Genomic DNA, 23,189 nt, shown 5'->3' with positions numbered 1-23,189 from the left:
ATTTATTTTTAGGAGTTAAAGGCTTATGTGAACTTCAGTGCTGGCAAAGATACTAGATTGCCAGTCCTAGAGGTCAAATTTATATTTTAAAATTTTTAAATCTTTAAGCTGCCGAGAGGCCAGTTGAGAATACTGAAAGAGATGCTCCTTTCACTGCCTCTTGTACTGCGGTTTTGTTGACACTTTCCTATGTCTGTGAGAAATACTTAGTGTTGAAGCAAACCTTCACTGTTCCCACTGAAGTTGAACTTCAGGGCTTTGTGAGGGTATTCAGTTTAAATAGGAGAAAGTTTGTGAACATTAAATATTTCTCTTGGTGGCAGAGCAAGCAGGAAACGCTTGTCATTGCAAACTATTTGGGGGCTGATTCCCTCTCCTTTTCTTGTGTATAAAGTGCTCTGGTTCCTTGGAGTGGACTTACCCGGTCCCAGGGGATGTCTTTTTTGTGTTTGTGGTGAAGAGGGGTTGTGCCAGAGCAAACAGAAGAGACCATGCGCTGCAGAGACCTTCTCCTTGGTTTTAAGGCACGGTCCTGGGAATTGCCTCTTGCTTTGACCCGTTTATTTTGTCCAGCAAGAAAACAGTCAGGGAGGCTGCTGCGGGCCCGCTCTTGTCAAAAGCTGCGTTTTTAGGAAGCTGTCTCAATGCTCCCGGATGCTGTTAATCCAGATGAAGGTGTTAATACTTTCTTTTTTTCTTGTCAGTTGGGACTAGAATAGACAAGGAAAAAGATACAAAGCAATCGGATGTGTTCGAGGAAGAGTGTGTCAAGAGCGAAGAAAAATCTGCTTTGCCTTGTCAGTAATTAGGGTGGACTTAAAATTTTAGCAAGTGCCTGGCTCCGTGGTGATTTAATTTTCTACGTGCCTTAGCTTGGTTTGAGGTTAGACTATTCATGCTAACATGTTTTACAAAATGGATGTTCTCTGCATAGTGGTGACAGTGGGTATGTCTATTATTACTGATGGCAAATTGGTTAATAATGTGGTTAGTCTAAATAAACTAATAGTGCAGACTGTGTTTCTTTCATTGCCTAAGTTAATATTTTTATACACCTACTATTAACTTTCTGGTGTGGGGTATTTTTTTGGGTTTAATTTTAGTTCTTTTGCTCAGCTAGAGGCAGCTTTTTTGCACATCAGTTCTGTAACCATCCACTCAGGCTTTGGGAGAGTTTTAACAGCAAGCGGTGATTTCTCCTTAGGAAGGCTTAAAAATGCCACTGAATACTACATGCTCAGGGCTTGAACTCATTTTTATCAAGCCGGGCAACTTGTTTATGGCTTAATTGCTGTCATTTTATTTTGGATAAAGGTTAGTTTCAATTTTCTGCTGTTGGCACGGTTGTTCTAGATGAAGTGAGAATTCTGGTGAACACAGTAAGTGGAAGAGAGCTGGGTATCAGTGAGTTCACTTTTGGGGGCTGGCTTTTTTCTTTGCTTCCTAAAGGGTTCCTCAATTATATTTTCTTTAATATAGTGTTCGTATGTAGCAATCTGCAAATTGGGAATAAGTAAAATCTATTTTAATGAGTGAGAAGTCAGCGTGGATGACTCAACCTTCATCTTTTTTAGGTCCCGATTCAAATTCATTCCCTGTTTGTAGCAATTGAAATGTCACCAAATGTTCACACTGTCGGAAGAGCTGGGAGTGATTCCTGTCTCGATGATAGATTGCACCACGCTGCCAAAGGTGGTGGGCTCTGACTCCTCCTGGCAGCTCTGGCAGAGAAGCAGGAGCCTGGATGGAGAGTGGGAGGATGAATCACTTTTCTGCTCCTCTGGACCCAGACTGGAGCTGGGAGGAGCTTTTGGCTCCGCACGGCTGCAGATAGAAGAAGAAATTCTGCCTTGGGTTTTTGCAGATGTCTTATGAGCACTGAGGCTGTGATGGGGCTCCTGGGGCTTAAGTAACGTGTGGGTTTTTTTTTTTTAAAGGCTGATATTTCTGTGTCCATTACGAATCAAAAAAAAAAAAATAGAAATAACCCAAGTACTTTGCTTTATATTGTGAATGGAGTATCACTTCATAAATAATTATGAAGTTGTGCTGAGATGTGTGCAGTATCCCTAGGCAATGGCATTCATCCTCAGTATGTGCCTACTGGTTTTGATATATCTTGACTTCCTTACAAATGGTGGAGGTGAGCTAGTGTTGTCTTGTTCTTGGAAAGCAGAGGCGCAGCCGCGGCTTCTGATTTCAACTTCTGTGGCTGACGTGCTGTATGATTTTGCCTGATTTACTTAGTACCCGTCATCTTCATCAGCATAGGTATGATGCTGAATCAGAGAGCATAGCGGGATTTTAGTACTTTTACAAACCTTTTCAGATAATTCAATAGAAAATTACTGAATTGCTGGCTTATTGCATGTATACTAGGAGGCGGTGGCTGTAATTGGGATATATTTACCGTATGAAGACAACTCACTGCGCAGTCTCCCTTCTGTAGTTCTCTGTGCCTCTATTGATCACGGATGCTCCTTAAAACCTTCACCAGGTTGAAAATCGCAGTGGCCTGGATGCAGTGGCAGCCGGCTCCTGTTGGGAAGGTGCTGGCTTACAGACACGCGTGTTGTCGCGTGCAGCTTTCCAGACCTGCACTGGTGCGTTTCTCTTAGCAAGTTATTTCCTCAACTACTGTTCTTAAATACAAGATCCGCTCTGCACTGCTTAGTTAGTGGGTAGAGTTTTTAAAAGCCAGCAATCTCAAAAGACTGCCTTAGCTCTGACTTCCCATACAGAGCTGACATTCAAAGAGAAACTTGCTTGTTTTATACTTTAAATAGCTCTCTGATGGGGAGGTGGATAGTGAGAGCACACAATATGGCCAGCGCTGGGTCATGGGGGCTCTGCAGGGCTATTATTAGATGACAATAGCCGGAATGAAAAGCCGTAGACTCTGCATCACGTTTGGGCCATTGTGTGCGAGTGATATTTTTAATTCGGAGAGCCAGAGGTCTTTCAGGATCTCCTTCTCTTACGCTCCTCATTGGAGACCTCTTGCTATTTTTCTTTGCTGGAGACAGTGGAGGTTATGAAGGAAAATGGCTGCTAAGTGGCTGCTTTTAAAGCAGACTTAAAAATTCTGCTTGCATGGGGTAGGGTTTAAGACTGTCTAACAGGCTGTACGCATTTTCCCCATTGAGTGCTTGGAAAGTGACAGTTTTTGCAAAGATGAGGCGACTGTAAGTTCAAAATATGGCTGTCTTGATACCTTTTTGTTAACGTTTCTGTTTTCAAAAGGAGGTTCACACATGCAAAAGAAAGGTGATGATCTGTGTATGTATTACTCAAAAGCTGAAAACTCCCAGGGCTGTGGAGGAAGCTGATGTAGCTGAGGGGAGTTCATCCTGACCTTGACCGATGTCAGAAATGAAGAGGATTTCTTGGCATTTTGCAGAGTGATGGACTGAGTCAGCTTAGGAACAACAAAGCCTTAATTTTTAAGTTTTTTTTGACTGAGCAGGTGTAACTTCTTTGCAAGAAAGTAGGCTGTTTGTAATTTCTCTGGCACAGGTTACTCGAGTTACACATCTCCACAGATGTGTCTGTGTAAGAGAGCGCCTCAATTTCAAGGCACACAATTTCTGACAACTGTGTGGGCCAGGGAAAGAGAGAGTGCTTAAATATTTACATTGCAAAATAAAATCTTATTTGAAGCCGTAGACAGACAACTGCATCGTATTTTTCACAATATGCTGCGTGAAATGCCTTTTTCAAGTCTGGTTTTCTCAATGTGCCTTTTCCCCTTTACCTTCCCAAGCTTTAAAGGAAAAAAGCAGCAGCTACACAAATTGAACATCACTTTTTCTGGCATTAGGAGGAGGTCCTAGAAGACAAATTTGCAGTTTCACAGTTGATAAAGGCATTTTTCAGGTATCATGCTATAGAGTGGAACGTCTCCTAGTGCAAGCCCCTCCGGTCATTTTGGGTTTCCTGAAGTGACATATCTGGCACCTAAGAAACAATCCCAACTGTCCCACAGCACTGAGTATACTTTTATTATTTGAATATAATTTTGATAGCTCTTTACCTGACTTACAGAGTAAGATCTTGGTCTGTTTCTCCATCAGCATTGTCTCCTGTTTTCTTCTGTTTTGATCTGCAGTTTTGTATGATTAATGATAATTGATCATTGACTTTCAAAAATATTAAGTTGAGCCCCAAAGAATAATTGGCAAGTGTCCGCTTTTGGAGAACCGTACGGGTTGGACGAGGAACAGTTTTGTTTAAGTCGTTGATGCAGTTTTCGAAAAGAGAGAACTGAAACCTTTTGAGGAAGGAATTTTCTGTTCATTCTGGTTTGAGTTTATTGTGAAATCAAGGAAAGTACAAACTAATATTTAACTTAAAATTTAGATAGTTGTGTATGCTGCAGCAAGAATCAACACTTAGGGTGAAGTGTATGGTGATCAGGAGAGTGTATCCATCAGGCAGTCTTGCACTAACAGCCCTTTAATTGTGCTGAAATACAGGTTTTGAACTGAACTGCAGTAAAAGATACTGAGCAGAGAGGCGATGGGGTTAAATCGTAACATTGTTTAGAGTGATCTGCAGTGGTGGGGATTTGCTTTGAAACTCTCCTCTTGGAGGACTGTCATCTAAAATCCTCCCTACAAAGTATAGGGGGAAGAAGTAGTTTCTCTTACAACTTCATTTTTAAGTGCAGGGCTTTTTGTAAGAAAGCTGCTGCATGCTTCTGCTTCCAGTGGCTGCTGTCGGTCTTGGCCGTAGGGGAAGCAGCTGCCATCACCAGGCACATTGACTTCTTCCTCTGCAGGCTCTTGAATTTGAGGAAGATGATTTGCATTGCTGAGTATGTTGCTGATGCAAGGTCCAAATGTGGAGCTGTTTGTTTCAGTCCAGTCCTTCTGTACATCATCTACAAGGATGCACAGGAGTGCTGCTGAGTGTCACAGTAGCTAAAAATGAAGTTTTTCAGGTAGGGTGAGGTGGAAAGTGGAAAGCCGGAATGTATCAGGCTGTCTTCAGATTGATTGGCTTGACTTCTTTCCCATGCAATGGTTTCTTAGCTATACTTCAGAAGGAGATTAAAAGCTGGACATCCTGTTCTCGAGGAGGTTTTGCACTGCTGGCTTGCAGTGTAGGTTACTTGTAAGTAGGAATGCTGCAACAATCGATGCCTTATGCTTATCGCATTAGTGTGATGGTATTCCCAGTCCAACACAGAGTAAACTTCCAGCCATACAATGGGACAGCCAAATGTAACGTCAGCAGCTGTGCTGGACACAGTGCTGTTAAATGCAGGGGATTTTCTTACAGTTCTTTGTAGTCTGCCCTGTCTGCAGACGCAGGAAGAACAAGGGAGAATGCAAGGTTAGGGACGGGAGTCTTAGTTGCTGTACTCCGTAAATATGGGACAGGGCAGGGGGTAGGCGTTCGTCCTGCAGTGAAATGGGCTGTTGCTGTGTTGTTGGTACACCCAGCACTTTACATTTGTGTTCTTGCTTCCTTTGCAACGATACTGCAGTATCACTACTTTCCCTTCACTGCATTTCTTAGTGTCTTTTTTCCTTTTGAAACGATACTGGACATTTAATAGCAAAAATACACTTCGATTTATCCTTTTGGTTTTCTTCTACATGGTGTCCTTTTGCCTTCCCCTAAGCTCAACCCTGACTTTCCCCTAAAAGTAACTTAACAACAAACTTCTGGAATTTATCAAACAAAAAAGCCCAGGGTTCTTAAAACAATGAAATGCTTAAGAACAAGACAGAGTGTCTACTTTGCTTTTCACAAGCTTTATTTTTTGGAATTGCAGTAGTGTGTGTAATTCAGGATTTTAAAGTTTGCTGACTGACTACTTGCTCTTGCTGAAGAGCATCCGTACTTGCTCGCTTGCTATGTAATCCATTTTCTTCAGGCAAATAAGCTGATTGCGTCCAGGCTTTTTTTTTTTTTAACATAATTTTATCCTTTTTAATTACAGCATCCTCTGCAGATGTTGGAGTGTCATAAAAATGAAATGTGGAAACAAATGCGAAGTTGTCATGGCTTGCTCCAAATTTGAGACAGTAATTAAGCTGTCGGGGGAGTAGTGGAAAGTTCGGCTGACTTTATCTGTATGTCCTTTGGCAAATGACGCATGGACTCATTAATGGGAAAGGCAAATGTGAAATGAACTATATTCAGTGGTTTGTCTGTATGAGTGCATCTGCTTTGGCAAATAAAGGATAAAAACTACCCTGGATAATCAAGTCTAAGATTTTGGTTTTATTTCGTAGCTGGAGCCGCTGCTGATTGCTGTCAGGGGAAATCGAGGTAGAAATGAACAAGAATACCCAGGGTCTGAGTATTTTTTCTTTCTGGCTGGTAAGAAGAAAGAGTGGCACAGCATTTGTGTTGGGAGATTGCTGGCGTACTTAGAAAAGCAGCTGATGAAGACAGGCTAGCAGGTCCAGAATTGCTCCTACATGGCAGTAACTTAAGGGCGCAGGTAGGGATCGATTCTTTATGTCAAACGGTGACGTGATCCTTTAATGGCTCCTAAGACACCTTTGGACCACGGGCTTCCTTTAACCCCCAGCGCGTTACCTGCTCTCGGGTTTTATATCTGAAAACGTTGAAATGTAGAGAGATAAGTCGTACGTGGATCCCAAAAGGATACACGTTTCCTACCCTCTGTCTACTTTCAAAGATTTTCTGGCCGCCTCTAACACGTTCGACAGATCATTTTGTGTAATCCTGTCTGGCAATTTGTTTCAAGATGTTGGGTTTTTTTAAAGCTCTTGTCCGAATGTTTTGTCCAGATGGTCTCGGTGTGAGTCAGAGTGTAAGGTACAGTATCTTGCTTTGATAAGGTTACTCATTCTGTTCAGATAGCTGATGGCTTTATAGCAGTAAAAGAACAGATCTCTCACGTTAATGGGAAATTACCATTCATTCTCTTGAAAACAAAAATAGGACCAGAGCGTCTGAAGCTTTCACTGCTCACTTCCCACTGTAAGTTATTCTCATGTTCCTGCAAAAGTGTTGGATTTTAAATCGTGATAACAAATCCATCTGTCCTGGCTCTTCACAGGAATGTCTCCTGATAATAATGGTCCACCACTATGAGAATTTACAAATGTCAGTCACAGCTTCGTGGCATTAATGATTTATAGATGTTATGAGCAATAGAAGAAAATGAAATGTCTCGTATTGATAATTCATAATTCAACTTATGAAATCCAGTTATTGACATCCTCATCTGAGGTGTTGTCAGCATGTAAATCAAATTTAAATAAGTTTTATTGAAAGTTACACATGTAACTTTATCAATGGAGATTTTACTACACCATTTATTTTCTTGCTCCATATTGTTGAGACAGTATTATTCACAGCCCCTCCTCACATAGGCTTTTGTTAAGTATATATATTTAAAAAAAAAAAACCAAAAAACAAACACCCCCCCCACCCCCAAAACCAAAATGTTCCACCATCTTTGGCATTTTAATGAGACTGAGAAACATGGGATATTCCTGGGCTGCTTAAATCTCTGGATAAACTGGTATGCCACTGAAGGACTTTTATAGAGCGACGTTTCCTTTCTCTAATTCCAAGTGCTTTTTTCAAAGGGAGGATGGAGAGGTGTCTTGAAGTAACCTGAACCTGAATTCACACTGAAACTGAGAATGACTGGCCCATAAAATAGTTGGCACTCAAAAGCCTCCTAGCTATTTCTGATATTTCTGTGCTGGGCTGTTTGGTTGGTTGGTTCATTTGGGTGTGTTGTTTTAAGTCACTGGTAAATGAACCAACATAAACATTCCTTGTAGTGAGGCTGGCAGAAGAGCCGAAGCCGAACGCTTCACTCCCAGCTTCCATGTTGATTTTGGCTGGTGCTGTTCGGTGCTCGTTCAGGGGCTCCTTTTGGCAGATGGCTGGAGCTTCAAATAGTAAGGGTAAATAAGTCACACCCAGTGTCTGAATTGCAACAGTGAATGGGTTACGTGTGCTTTGGTTTCCTCCCGTCCAAATGGCTTTAATAAACCTTAATTTATTTTTGGGTTTTTTTGGTGGCGTTTTCTAGGGACTGAATTTCATTAAGCAAATGAAAAATGAAGTGAGTTGCTAATCGGGGCTCGAGTAGAGCTCGAGCTGTACGGAGGAGACGCGGTACAGCACCTGCCCTGCTGGGATCGGTCTGCATGGAAAAATAAAAAATTTCTAAACTCAGCATTGTCTTTTGGGGGTCCAATCAAAAAAAGAAGAAAATAAAAAGTTGTAGTGCAGATCTGTAGGGGTTTCAAACCACTGAAGATAAACTGCTGAGGTCAGATATGGGGGACTGGAAGCAGAAGCACTTGGCCGGGCGTGGAAACTACTTAGGTGCAGTGTAGAGGTCAGGAAAGGTCCCTGTGCTTGCAAACGTGAGGGGAAGCCAGGTTGTGCACCCAGAGATCGTCCTGTGTATCCAGGTGATTTTTTTCCACTCTTTCAGTGAAATACCCCAGCCCCGCTGTGACCCGCGGTTGTGCCCATCGCCCTGCTGCCAGCTCAGGCTCGGAGGCAGTTCTGTGGGCTGAGGCTTCTGTTTATCAGATGTACTTACGCTCTTCCACTCCCCTGGGTATCGGCAGCAGAAGCGAAAATCCACCTGATGGGATCTGAAGAGTAAAGCTCCCGGTTGCAGACTCTTCTGTGCGTCAAGGATGCCGAAGCAGAGCCTCCCTGCCTGTGGTCCCCCACCTCGTCCTTTGAGGCATACGGAAGACACACGTTTCTCGCCCGCTTTTGCGCAAAAGGGCTTTTTGTTCCTGCCCTTAGAAAACGTGTGCGGTCGTCAGTTTTGCTCTGGCTTCTGCTTAGAGGGAAGAGCTTTCTGATGTTGATAGGTGCTGAAGCACTTTAGTTTCCTGATGTATTTTTTTTAATAGTGATAATTTTTGTTATCTAGGGGTTGAATTTTTCTAGAAGCATCAAATCCTGCAAAGCTTTAACTTTTGCATAGCTTTATTCAGATATTTAACAAGTGCTTTTTCTCTGATTTTGCCTAGTCTTTCAAATGCTCTATAAGAGCAGGATTATTTCCTTCCCTCTGTCTCCACTTCCGTCTGTTTGATAAAAAGGCTCCTTTTGACTTCTCAGAAGTGGAAGGAAATGACACTGGACAACATTCTGCTTTTCAGTGAACACGTACTCGATGTCTTCTGTACAGGATGCTTGATTTCAGGGAATACTTTGATTCTATTATCTAACGGGTACTGGGAATCCAGATTAGTACCTGGTCTTGTGTCTCATACTCTGGCTTTAGCTGATTCAAAGTTATATATATTAAAAAAATGTTTGGTTTTTTTTCTTTTGACTATTGGTCATATTTCTACATGATCAACTTAATGAATGGCTGCAATTTGTGTGGCGGGTTGCATCTGTGTTTCTTTGGAAAAAGCTTTTCCTGGGAAGTAGGTGGTTTTCCCCAGAGGGGATGGAGGGGGGAGCAGAGAGGATTTTAATTTTATTTTTATGGCAGAAGTTACCTACTGTGCAAAAACTGGGTGGAACCTTATACATCTTCCAAACAGTGTTATGTGGTATGGTTTGCTTTTATTGAACTTTGAGTAATTTATTGTAGAAGTTGGAGCCACATAAATGATTTCTAAATGATAAAGTGTGTGTGCATGTGTGTGTGTGAAAAGGAGGACCTGAGTTTTAATGTCAGTTTTCTGACAAAGGCACTTGAAAAATAAGCATCTCCTTGTTCCTGGTCTGGTCTAAGCTGCGCTGATTAATGGGTGTTGCTGTAGCTGACAAAGAACTGAGAAAAATGATGATTCACATAATTTGAGCTTTGCAGGCTCAGTCAAATATTCATTTCCCCTCTTTACAAGAGGTGCTATGGAGTAAAATGTAAGTTCCCTTAAAGACAGCAGTCCTCCGCTTACACTGCTGAATATTCATAGCTCTAAAGGAACGACTTCCGTGTTTCCTATGATTATATAGGAAAAGCCTTCCTGGGATCCCTTTGCTTTCATTGAGTGTTCCTGCTGTAAACTTCTTATGAATGTGAACAAAGCCTGAGCCAGAGAGCAACAGGGAGACTGGAACAAAATTTTTACATAAACTTTTTTTGTGGTTTTAAATTAAGCTTATATCTGCTGTTTTTCAGCTGTGCTATATATGAATTAAAAACAATGCTCCAATTTGATTTCTTATGTAAACAGTTAAGACTGATTTATCGTAAACTCTCATGCCAGTTTAAAGAGGCATTACTTTGATTTTATGTAATGGTTTTGGTTTAATGGCAGGTGTTAGTTATTACAGTGAGGAAAATAAGAGGCTGTTCTGGTGGAAATTAGCTCTGTCATCAGTGTCCACTGGTACCATGGGCAAATAACTTGGACCTTTTTGATCTTGTTGAAGTCATCTGTGAAATGTCTGTAATGATGCTTATTATTCACCTCTCCTGGAATGTTTATGGTTAATTAATAGTTCTCAAAGCCTCCCAGAAACACACACGGCAGTGTCTCTGCCGGGACTGACAGGGAGGCAGTGACGACTAGATCGGGCTGCTGAAATATATTTGACTCACCTTGTTGACTTCTTTGGACAGTCGTCTTCCTTCTCGATGGACTAAGGACCTTACCTGGTGTTCCAGCGGGAAGGGAAACAGGAACAGAAGGAGGAGGGCTGCAGAGATCCCTCATGGTTCACTTGTACAAGTCTCCGGGATGCTGGCCTGCAGCTGGCTTGGGCACTCGCTGGGTTATTCGTGACCGACCAGGTGGGTCTGTCCCCACTGCGATGTGGCAGTCAACCAGGAGCACATCCAGCCTCGGATCTCCTGGGGACCCTCAGCTACAGGAGTTGGGAGGTGTGCGAGGAGGCGGGAGTGCTTCAGATCTGATGTCTGCTTTCAGACTGTGGCAGCTCCGAAGTGTGGTTTATCTAAACGAGACCGAGGACCGGGAGGGGAACGTATTGGCGGTACCGGGGAAAGGTTTTTGTTTCCATGGCAGCTTCAGGATGCCTCTGGAATAGTGGTACTAACCCAAGCTTATCTTTCACTGTTACATAGTTACCGGATCTTAAAATGAAGCCTCACCTTGTTGCTTTTTTTAGATCTTTAAGAAATATTCCAGGTAAATTGGTGTTGGTTCTTTAAAATGTCAACTTAAACACAAAGCAGGGATGAAAATCATTGATGCAATTAAAAAACCAACCCCACATTTATCTGTCTTTCCCCTAGCTGCCTAAGACAACCGTGGAATTTGGCAGTCTGATGGAAGTGATTTTGAAATTTAGCTTACTGTGCTGTGCTTGAGAAGTGTTTACACGTCCCTTTTTGTTCCTCTTCATTTATTTCTCAATCATTTATGCATGTGAACATGTTAGTTACCAAAGAGAAGAGGGAGGAGAAGAAATCTTGAGGAGAAATTAAATTAGACACCAGCATTAATCATTCTGTTTGTAGCTGTAAATATATGACATAATTCACGAAAGAGTGTTCCTTTCATTGAAGAGATTAAAACATATAAGTTTTAAATTGCCACTTTTGTTCTAGCAATTTTATTGATTTGAAAAATACACTTGATGTTATGTTACATGAAATACTCATGTGTTAAGAGCGTAACTACCAGGTCTTATGAATTGGGAAGAAGTAACAATTTTTCATATTAATATTTCTTCCGGTTTCTTGCATCCGAGTATCTTTCAGCACTTCAAACTTTACTTAACCTTTGGAGCACCCTTAACAGATAGAGAAATGGAAAATTATAATGTCAAATTAACTAAGTTTTTGCAGCAGGACCAAAGGCGGCTGGGGATTGGGTCTGGGGAATCTGGTCCATCCCTGGACTGTTTTCCTGAGGAAACAATTAGCACTAGGGAGGATTTCATGTGTCTGTGTGTGTATGGATGCTACTTTCTCACCTGTAGATGTTTCTGTGTGTGCGTGCATAGGAACGTGGTAGTCTAGTGATGTATAGCATATAGTGAGTTTAATTTGGGATTCCTGCAGTGAATTGAGGCAGTAGGAACATATGGCAAATGCCAGAAATAATGATCACATTACACGTTTCTGATGAATCATTCAATTCAGTTTAGTACTGTTCCACCATTAAAATAAACCCCTCACAATATTTGACATACTGCAGCTGAAACACTTCAAGAAAAAATTTTGGAAGGCAAAAGAAGCAGTTGTTTCCCTTCTGTTTTAATCACTACCGGTAGAGGAAATCTTAACGTTTAGAACGAAGATATATGTAAAGTCTTGGGCTGGAGCTGTGGCTATTAAACAGCTCCTCTGCGTTGTGTAGCAGGGGAGCAGACTTCAGAAGGAAGGCCTGCTGAGGAGCTGCAAAGAGAAACTATTTCTAAAATAGGCCAGGAAAGCACAGCAGAAACTACTAGAAATAATAGTTGGGAAAATGTGCCGGAATTATTTTGAAAAATGAGAAGAAAAAAAGATAATCCTTTCTCCTAACCCTAAAGTCCACCTTTCTGAATTGGAGTATTCACAGATTTGGGGCAAAAAAAATAGGCACCCAAATATTTTTGAGCTCTTTTCAAAAAAGTTCTGCCACCCGTCACTCGAGGGGTGTGTTTTGGGGAGCGGGAAGTGAACATTTCTGCAGCTGCTGGATGGACTGCGACTGCTCCCGCGGGGCGGGAGCCAGTGGGCCCAGTGCTAGCGGAGCTCACCTGCGTCAGCAGCATCTTAACTCTGCTTTTGTCTCATGGACCTGTTCTGCTGTCTCCTCCTGATGCATTTCCATTCTAGAATAAAGAGAGGTTTCTGTTGAAGTCAAGTGCCAGCCTCTCCCTTTACAGAGGAATTTAACTTCCTTTGTGCAGCATGAAACACTGCAGTACAGCATTCTTCATTCAAATCTCCTCCTGTTTTGAAATGAAGAGCCGTGAGTACCTGGCTCCCCTCCCTCCCTGTCTCCACGCCCAGGCAGCTCATTGCTTGCAAATGAATTAACGTGGTTTCTGAAGGGTGTTTCTGCACATTTCCCACACTTTTTGGTCAGTCTGATTAATTCTCGCACTGATGCTCCCTAAGGAAGCCCAAGATGATCACCGCTCATGAGCCTTCCCCGGACTTGATATTTCATTCCTTCATACTTTCTTGTGGTGTTTAAAATGTTAAATAGTGGTGTCAATAGTGTGCTGGACAGCACAGCCTGTGTTGGAAATGGGAGGGTGGTCGGGGAGGACAGGGCTGGTCCCGGGGCTGGTGGGGGAGCAGGAGTTAAACCGCTCTTCCTCAGAGCGTGAGTGCCCTGTGCAATACTCAGTGGAAATCCCCACTCCTGTCCTCTCTCCCAAAAAGGATGCAGAAACTTACATTTTAGTGGTAGCCAGCCTTGGTTTCGTGAGAAATCGGGAGTAATTTGATTGAAAATGTGTCCGGCATGTGCTTAGCTTTATTCCTTACTGCATTTATTCCCTGTTACTGACTTCCTATAACTGGGAGCACACGTCCAGGCTCCTTGCACTGCTAACCACCTTTTTTTGTAATTAACACAGCAGGTTTGAGGAAAGAATCTCTTCTTTCTGGGAGAAGGATTTGAGCAGTCAGTAGGAGAGTGTGATGAAAAATACCTGAGAGTCTGCTGCTTCAGGGAGACTTGGTTTGCCCTGGGCCAGAAGCAGAAAGGGCATTTAAAGCAGGAAAAAAACCCCTTACGTTAAAAATGTTCACCAAATTTTTGGCCATCTGTGCAGTGTTGGCTTCGTCACCCTGCATGAGAGGAAGCCGTTCAAATAACTATTAAAAAGTTGTTTGGAGAACATATTATTTCAGGTTGCTTAATGGGCCCAAAGTGATTTCTGCCTCCCAGAGCGCCCAGGCGCTTGGGATGCTCATTACTGGAGGCTACAAAGAGTTCATCAGCATGAGCTATTGTCCGAGTACTGAAAATACGAACTGGTGTGTGTTGCTTTTGATTACGCTAATAGTCCGCGTGTCAAAATGACTTTAAAATTATTTATTATAAAAATCCATGCTGCAAACCAGTGATAAAATGTAGTTTTACTGCTTGTCCATAGTACTTTATCCAGCATTCAGAAAGTGGGAAAGCATAAGCAAAGGTTTGTCTGAGGTTTTTTTTGGCTTGATGTCATCTGGGGGAAATCTTTAACTGGGTACAGACAATCCTAAAATAGCTGCGAAACTTCCTGTAGGCAGAAGTAGTTGTAATGCTCCTGGTGCTTGTGTGTAGGTTTTGGGTTTTCATTTATTTGAAATGTATTGATAAACTTTTCTTTGTTTTGAATAAACAGCTGTAGAACGTAAAAATATAATGTTGCCCGGTGTACTTGGATGTGTTACCTCTATCAGGGTTTTTATGCACACTATGGATTAATTACAAAGTTGAGGGCTTTGCTCGTGCGCACCGGAGGAGTTACCCACGCTCTGCTGTTGGAATTAGGACAGTGAATCCCTGCACAGGGTAATTTAATCTGGATTCTGTTTTTAAATGTCCTCCCTGAAAAGTCAACAGCGTGGGCTGTGTTTTGATAATAGCAAAGGAGACTTTCATGGCTATTTCATTAGACAAAAAAAAAATCTAAATATTTAATTTGAATTCTGCATGGATTAAATGCCTTGACAACTTTGTCAACATGTTTAATTGCATAATTTTGAGCATTTGCTTAAAAGCTTTGCAGATCTGAAGCCTTGCATCAGTTTGCAGTCTGTGAATTGCAGATGAGTGTTTTTTCTTGTATGGGTATGGAAAATCAATGTATAGGCTTGCTGTGTTCAATGGGATTCTAGTTGAAGGGTGCTTAAAGTTATAAAATTTCCAAGCTACCACTTGTGATGGAGGCATTATGCAACTGTAATAAAGGCAGAAAGCATCGACTGCCTCGCTCCTTTAAGGGCCACTTTTGTTGTGCCTAGAAAAGCTGGCAGACCCAAGTAATTAGTGATGCAAATGTATTATGATGTAGGTATGAAAATAAAAGATGAGTGTCCTCAGTACTTCACTGAGACTAGCCTGAATTTTTGCTTTTCAGCATGTCTCGTGTCCTCTTCTTTTACTTCACTAATGCAAAACTTCATGCGCTCATTTTACACCTCAAAACAGTTTTATCAATCTGTATTAGAAAGAATTTCAGCTACTAACTCCTCCTACAATTCTGTTTATGTATTTATAACTATAAAGGGATTCTTTTCAATGTGTATTACCCAATGCTAATATTTCTCAAATGGGTAAGGAATATCCTGGTTTTTTTAAAGGAAAATTTACCTTTTCCAGGCCATGCAGTTTCTGACAGGATTATGAACCTGAACCTGAGTCTCCCTCCTGGCTGTGGTCTTAAACAAAAGACTGTATTTCCTCCTCTTATATAATTTTCACTTCAAAGCCTAGTTTTTAGATTACCAGTGAGATTTTTAAGGCTGTGATGATCAACAGGTTTCGGCTAGCAACACAGCTTGTTCCATGAAATTCTCACTGTTACTGTATAAAGGCTTTTCTAAGTCATTAAACCTCCCAGCCATAGTCAGGGTTGTTGGGCTGTTGTCTGTCATTTGTCACAGCCCTATTTGTAATCGTGGTCCAAAAAAAAATACTGAGGCTGTTTTCACAAAACTACAAAGTCTTTCTTATATATGTTTATATACTCTTTAGTTTTGGAGTACAGCCTGTCTTATACATGTTGGTAGGAGAAATGTGAACAATTCTTAGCAATTAGTAATGTGCTGGGAATATGTAAAAACATGTAATCCAAAGCATTTTCTAAAACTTATTTATATATTTAAATGGTTTTAACTTTTACTTGAAGCTGTAGTGTTGGTTGGTTTTGATTTTTTGAAATTGAATGGAGTGTTAACTTCAAACTAAGCTGTAATCTTAACCTGAACTTCAGTGGGGTTGGCAAAGGGAGGCAGGTGGATGCTGTGCCGCTGCCGTCTTACTCTGATGTTCAGCACCCGAGTGTGTGGCAGCTTTCAGGAGATGGGGATTTAAGAAACTCATCGCAGACAAGGCGCAAGATCTAAAATTACTGCTCCAGCCTTCTGTATGAAGTGGAGATTTTGTTCATTTTGGACTGCTTTGTCTTTCATATGCTGCTTGAGTAGCTTGAAAGATAAGATTGTGTTAAGAGCTGTGCGTGCAATTTAATGCTTGGTGACTTCCAATCCTTCTGTGTAATTGCTTCTTATGTGCTGGGCGGGGGTCCTGAAAAGTCAGGGGTAACTGAGCTACACGTGAAGGTTTTGAATCTGCTGATTTCCACCTTCCCATTCGTGGTTTGATTCTGTTTTGCTTTGATTTTGATGTGCCTCCTGCTTGTATTCAGCTTATATGACATTAACATGGGAGGAGGACCGCTCCTCGCAAAGCAGCCATGGGGGACCACTAAGTCGAGGCGGGGGCACAGAAGGTTTTGGAGTTCAGCTCTGCCAGTTGGAGCGGATTTGTGTGGGTGAGAGGATTGCTGTTTAATCTGGGCGGGAGCTGGGGGTTGGTCGTTCTGTTTTGTTGTCATCCCACTCCTTTCCCAAGCTTGTCATCTTTTTATACAGCATGGCATTTGGGATAGGGGTGGGAACATGTTGAGAAAGCTACAGAGCAGATACATGGAGATGTAGCTAGATCCTGAAAAGCAGCTCAGGCTGCTTGTGCCTTCTCCTGGTACTCTGTGCTGTGCAGGCTGTGATTCACCGTGTTGCTATCCAGTTAGAGCAGTTAAAGCTTATCGCTGGGAAGAGTTGAAACCCTGCCGAGGGAGATGATCCTGCTTGGAGCAGGAACGTTGCTCAGATTCTCTGAGATGACTGGGCAAGGAGGTCTCCTGCGTCTGAGTTTGTGCTTCTAGCTCTGTACGTGACCTACCAAAGAATGAACAAGTTGGTACAGAAATTTCTTTGTTTCCGTACTTCCAACTTTAGTTTATAGGATGCTTAAGCCAAAAAAAAGTAATTTTGGTAAATTCTTTTTCAGAAGCTGAATGTTGCATGCTGTAGAAGAGAGCAGGTATAGTTCCAGTCAGAGTGTATATATCCGCTTGCTCTGGGCGTAATTGTTTTATGATAGCGCAAATTCCTGCCAGGAGCTTTGCAGAAACTCTCTTCTGTTTGGTGTAGTTTGAGAAGCCCCCACTGTTCAGTAGAGGTCCATAATTGCACCACAATTCTTCTAATCTGCTCAAGTGTTAAAAAAAAAAAAGTGTAGTTTCTTAAAATTCAGGATAACCTACTATTTATTTTGTTTACTGGATCCTTCCCAAGATTGTAGGGTAGGAATGTTTTGGGACCTTGGATTTGTCAGGTAACTAGCCACCTAGAGACTCATCTACTTCAAACTAGCAGGCTTTTTCAAGCAGGAACAATCAATTCATGAAGATCATCCATATTTTTTAAAGATATGACCAGGTGTGGTGGTAGCTTAAAATGTAGTGTGTCTCTTCACTTGCCTTTGATGGAAACTACTGGTGGTGACCTTTCTATGGAAGTATTAGAGGCACCATCGCTTAAATGCCAGCATTTTATTCAGGGACGATTACCTTCATGATAATGCAGTATCATTTGTGCCTATCAATACTTTATATGCTTCAAAGTTTAAAAAGGGGGGGGGGGAAGTCAAATAGATTATAAAAGGTGAGAATGACAAATGTGACTAAAATACAGAAGGTAGAAGATCCTTCCTTGTCCTTTGAATTCATTAATAACTAGACATGCCTGCTGAGTGCTACAGGGAATGTTGAAAAGGTAGCTGCAGAAAGGATAAAAGTAAAATTATGCAACTGTCTAGCATTATTCAATGCTCTTGCCCTCTGTGACCTAGGTGACTTTATGATCTGGCAATGGAAGTGAATAAATGGTTTGTTTTAAATGGATGGAAAACTTTTCTATTGCTACTAGGGACGTTTTAATTATGTAGTTGTCAGCCACGTGAGCTTGAAATACAATAGAAAGGATTCTGCAATACAGGGCAAGGCGTAGTGTGAGAATAAGAGTACCTGGTGTTTAATCCTAATTCTACTACAGGCATCTTGACCTTGAATTAAATGTGCTTATTCACCTTCAGGTACTTGAAGCATTGGCAGCAGAAGCACAGTCTTTAGGATGCTGTTCCTTTTCTTGAATGATCACAGTGGGTGGGATTGCTAAGGTCTACAAGTTTTAGAAAAGGAAAGGAGGTGGAAGGCTTTTTGGTGTTTAAAGTGGCTGTTAACCCAATAACCTGTGTAAATTAAAAGATGCAAAAGCAGTGAATTCAAAATTAAAGTGGTGGTTGTGACTGCAGACATAAAAAGGTCCTGTGTAATATGGTGACCTGTGGGTTATAGCATGCACAGCCTGACTCTGCCGTGGTATGTTCTCGGAGTAAGTCTGAAAAAAAATATCTTTTGCTTGTGTAAGCAATGGGAAAACAAGCAGACACTTTATACTCTAGAAAGCCCAGTAAGCCTCAGGAAATTCCTGCATTCTTGATTTTATTTTGTGGCAAAGTACTGTGTGATGTGTTTTTGAAAGATGAGCAAGGTTGCCCTTCTCCAGCCCAGCACCACGGACTCGATAAGCTGGAGCTGAATAGCTTATTGTTCCCCTGCGGGCAGCCTGATCAGCTGTCACTGTTCCCCTCAAAAAACACTGAGTTTATTTATAAAGAAAAAGTGCTGATATCACATTTCTTACTAAAGGAAAAGGTTGCTAGTTCTTGCTGCTGTTTAGCAGGAGAGCTGTGTGTGAAGTATCCCACCTTGAGAATCAAGAGCTTGAGCTTCATTGTAATTTTAATATTAAAATACATGTGCTCTGCTGACCTTCTAGTCTTTGAGAACTACTAGTTTTTTGGAAGTGGTCCTCTGGATTTCTGCTTTTTCTCCTGGAGCTAGTTTCTCAGTTGAGAACGTGACTGATGGAAAACCTCAGGGTTTGCCAGCTTGTCACCCTCATAAAAGATCCATCAGTTGTAGCACAGAGAAGGGTAGGTAGCTGCACCATTACCTGTCTGAGCTGTATCTGGTATTTTCTATTTCTATTCCAATCTTCTTTTTAAATGTGGTGCCTACTGTTCATCCATGCTGACTTTTTCAGGAAAAAATAACACTGTGCAGATGATCAAGCCCTAAATGTGCAAATACATCATACTCAATGAAGATACTTGCTGCATTTGAATTCTGTGTCTCGTTCATTATCTGCTTAGCAGAAAATGCCAGATCCGCTCAAGTATTTTCCTTGTGTGTGTGTGTGTGATACCTTTTCATGGGTCTAGGAACTAAGCCACAGCTTATTAAAATTAGCGTCTTTGCCCAATGACTTCTGAAAAGGTCATAGAGTTGTTTCTATGTTGGGACCATCCCTTTTGTTGAGGAAAGGGTGGAGGAGAAGACACAAAGGGAGGAAGAGCTTTCTACTACTTCTTGCCTTTAAGGATGTTCTTTCTTGAATGCCAGACCTGCAGATGAGGTTAAGGACTAGGCAGACTGATTCATTGCAGCAAGGAAACACTGTGTTACTGCGCATTTTGGTGCTATTATCGTCTAGCTACCTCACCTTCTTTTCTTTATGAAAGTCTCAATGACAAAGCCACAGGTAGAATGGGGTTGTCTTGTTTGCATTGCAATGGACTAAACCTGTCACTCGTGCAGTTTTGCAAATCCATTAGTAGTTTTGTAATTGGGGACCGAGCTGAATGGAGAAGATGTATATAGCATATGTTGAGCATCAAGCAGCAAATTTTTTAAATAAGTGCTAGCAGATCTAATGTACATAAGTATTTCTTCTTTCCCTGTGCCCCTCCCAGCCCCTGCTAATCCTGAAATACTTTTGCTGGCTGGAACTGAGCAAACAACAAAGAAATCTCACAAACAAAGAAATCTTACAAACTTGCAAGAAACGCAATACACAGGTTTTACCTAGTGTTGCTCGTGCCTCCCCGTGCCGCCTTCCCTGCGGACCGAGGGTTGTGCCCTTGCGAGCGCTGTAGGGTAGAGGTTCCTTGTAGCTTCCTCTGGGTTTGTTTCTGCAGCACCCTTGCAGCCAGCCCTCCCAGGAGGACCCAGGGGTGAACCCGCACCCTTCCTGCGGCAGCTGCCAGGGCTGGAGAGGGAAGTGTAGCTGGGGCTTCCCTGGGCCCGGAGAAATGGGTGTGCTGAAGTGGTTTTGATTAAAGAAGTATGTGGACAGCTCAGGCCTGTGTATTTGCTTGTAGTTCTATTTCCTGATGAAGACAGAAGTTTCCCGTTTTCTAGAATTCTCTCCTAAGAAAAAATATGAACTTGTCCAGCTTTGCCCACACGTCGCAGTTTTGACTACGTTTTGTTCTGTGTTACGACCTTGCTGCCTGTATTTTCTCCTTGCGGTGAAAGCTATAGAAGCCCCTGGGTACTACAGTCTCAGAGATGTGGTACTACCAAATTAAAGTGCTAATCAAGGTCATCTTCAAGCTTGAAAACCCCACATTTTTGCAGATTTTTTTTTTTTTTTTTTTTTTTTGGCAAGCCTAACTAGGAGCCGTATTTGTATACACGTGTTTTGGGTTTTGGAGTCCCTAAAATAAAGATGCATGCTTTCTTCATTGCAAATCCTGGACTCCCTGAAACCGTTTGTTCCTGCAGATGTGAGCACAGTTCAAGGCAACCGATACTCATAGTGCATGGCAAGAGTAAAGCTCTTGGAGGTCCAGATGGTATGCTTTTTCTGGGCAAAGGACAAGCATACTGAGGAGGCCAGGCTGGCCTCTATTATTACCTATCTTGGGAATTAGCAATGAAGTAGTTGATTAAAAAGATTGCATTTGGAAGATGATACTTACCTTTACCTTGTAGTCTTCAGTTGTGGTGACAAAGTCGTGGGTGCCTGCAGTTGCAATGCATAGACATAAACAAAGCTGTGCATGCTGAAGAACTGAATGTTACTTATTTTATTGCCGATTCTGAATTCAGCTTGGAACAACACATCTCTGAAAACCTTTGGAAAGAGCAGCAATAACAGTCAAGCAATAGCAGGCATCTCTAGAGTTTGAGTGCTCAAAGATCTTCAGATGAAAGTGCATATTTCATTGTTTTCATGTTGAGTTTATTGCCTGTATAAAAGCCAAATAACATCTACTAGCTGCATCACTGAGTATTTCTGCATTTTTAGACTAAGGGACTGGTGCATTTCTGCTGTGTTTTTGCCCTGTTTATCTGTCACTTCGCTATTCTGTCCCTCAAATTCAGAATCAGTAAGATAAGGAGAACAACACCCTGGCTTAAAGGGCTAATGTGAGAAGTTTTCATAGTCGTAAAATGTTTGAAAACTGTAAAATATTGTGTAAATACAAATAGATATCTTCAGGAACAATTATGCATAATATTAACACCTACATCTGTGCGTTTTATGGGTCTTTTAGACATAGATATGTTACTTGCAGATATTTTAAAAAGAAAAACAGTTTTCCTGGAGATAATTCCCTAATGGGAAGTGCTATCATGTTGGCTCTCCAAAGGGATTGTCTTTATCTGTTTCGATGGCTTGGTTTATAATGAGAGCTGCACAGCTGGAGACTCAGTAACTAACTGAATAATCCGAAATCGGTGCCTTTGGGGAGTGCCCCAGTATGTGCAACGTCTTGTTTCTGCATCAAGAGTAGTCTGCAAAGGAATTTGATAGAAATTCCCTGAAGTGATTTTCTGAGCTGACGTGGGGTATTGCAGCATTCAGTCCTTTTTCCAGACTGAGATTCAGTACATTTTTAGGCAGTGACCACTTCTTTTTGATGCCAAAAATGCACTTGACGCTTGTAATTGATGCACTGTTCAGCAGTAAAGCCTTGCTGTAGATCTGTGCACTGGATTGCAGGTTATTGGATGGCTTTCCTGCAGCCGGTGCATCCGAGATGCAATTGCAATCACTTTCTGTCTGCAGATACAGTTAATCATGATGGAGCTTTGCTGACGTATTACTAATGAGGGAATATATTTTTAACTATATCTTACTGGAGAATTTTTATGGTCTTTTCTCTAATGGGATTTTGTTTAATCTTTAGTGCTTTTATTTGTTACAGAGATCCGTGCCCAATTGGTAGAGCAGCTGAAATGCCTTGACCAACAGTGTGAGCTTCGGGTCCAGTTACTGCAGGACTTGCAGGATTTCTTCCGCAAGAAGGCAGAGATTGAGATGGATTACTCAAGGAATTTGGAGAAGTTGGCCGAGAGATTCCTGGCTAAAACTAGGAGCACCAAAGACCAGCAATTCAAGTAGAGTATTTGCCTTTTGTTTTTGTCCTTTTTTCCCTGTAGATGTGGTCACAAGGGTAGGAATGCAAAAAGAGAGCCGATATAGTGAATGTAGGTACCAGCACTGTTGTGAATGTCAGAACAAAATGTTTCCCAAGTTTGTGTTAAACACAGAACCCATTTCATTTTTCTACATAGCCTGCTTCCTGGCTTCTTTTCAGTAATTCCTGGTAGGTCATCTGTTGTCAATAGGGAATGGAATGGTAAAAATTGGCACATCTAAAAGGAGTAATTTTCTTGGGAAGGTGGGCAAAGCTGTACACTAGATTTGATGGACAAAGCCAGGATTTCCTTCAGTGTCAGTGGCTTTGGTCTCTTTTTTTTTTTGAGAGTAACTGTTTCTAATTTGTTATATGCTGTGATTTGCTACTGCAGCACTCTGTTTTCAATATCCTACACATACTCAGTGTAGGATTTGAGTGTTGTATCTCTGCTACTATCACTTCAAAACAGTAGAGAAATAAGGCCAATAGTACTTCCAAATAGAACTGTGCCATTTGGGGGGTGGGAGAGGGAATCCCTAGATACTAAGCTGATGGGACTCAATTAAAATTTAAAGATGTCCTTATTGACAATCAGTTGTCTCACCTGCTTGAAACATTATTTACAGGTAGGTCTGACCATACTGCTTTGGTTGTTCCCCGCTTAGCTGTTTGAGTTGGGATGACTGACACGTATCGAATGTGGTTTTGTGGATTCAAAGCCTTCTTATTTACTACTGACTCCTCCCTGGAGGAAGGGACACAGGTGCTTTTCCCAGGAAAGGGGATGCAGGAGAGGACCTGTGGGTGAAGAAGGGGCTGGTGCAGGCTGCATGGCACAGAGACATCAGCCCAGTGAGTAGGTGGCCAGCACAGAGCCACAGCCACGGGTCTCCTGTAGCTGACATCTGGGCAGTGCACAAGCTTGTCAGGTTTTGTTGTCAGGGTAGCAGCTGGGGGAAAACACCGAGCAAAAGCAGCCTTGGGATGTGAATCATTTCTGCTTTGGACAGATTGGTCTGA

The 23,189-nt window shown here is 41.8% G+C and overlaps 1 protein-coding gene across 3 annotated transcripts in view; it reads left to right on the top strand.

Annotated features, from left to right (window-relative positions):
* Nucleotides 1-23,189, top strand: part of SRGAP2 (SLIT-ROBO Rho GTPase activating protein 2) — a 114,455-nt gene that overhangs the window by 15,495 nt on the left and 75,771 nt on the right. For all 3 annotated transcript variants that reach the window (XM_076358257.1, XM_076358256.1, XM_076358258.1), the window contains exon 3: nt 21,954-22,146. In XM_076358257.1, the coding sequence (XP_076214372.1) occupies nt 21,954-22,146 (193 nt within the window). The remainder of the gene's footprint in view (nt 1-21,953; nt 22,147-23,189) is intronic.

The sequence above is a fragment of the Aptenodytes patagonicus genome, chromosome 22 (assembly GCF_965638725.1).
Source record: "Aptenodytes patagonicus chromosome 22, bAptPat1.pri.cur, whole genome shotgun sequence".
NCBI lineage: Eukaryota > Metazoa > Chordata > Aves > Sphenisciformes > Spheniscidae > Aptenodytes > Aptenodytes patagonicus.
The sequence above is the reverse complement of the archived record's forward strand: the minus strand, read 5'-3'. Positions and strand labels throughout refer to the sequence as shown.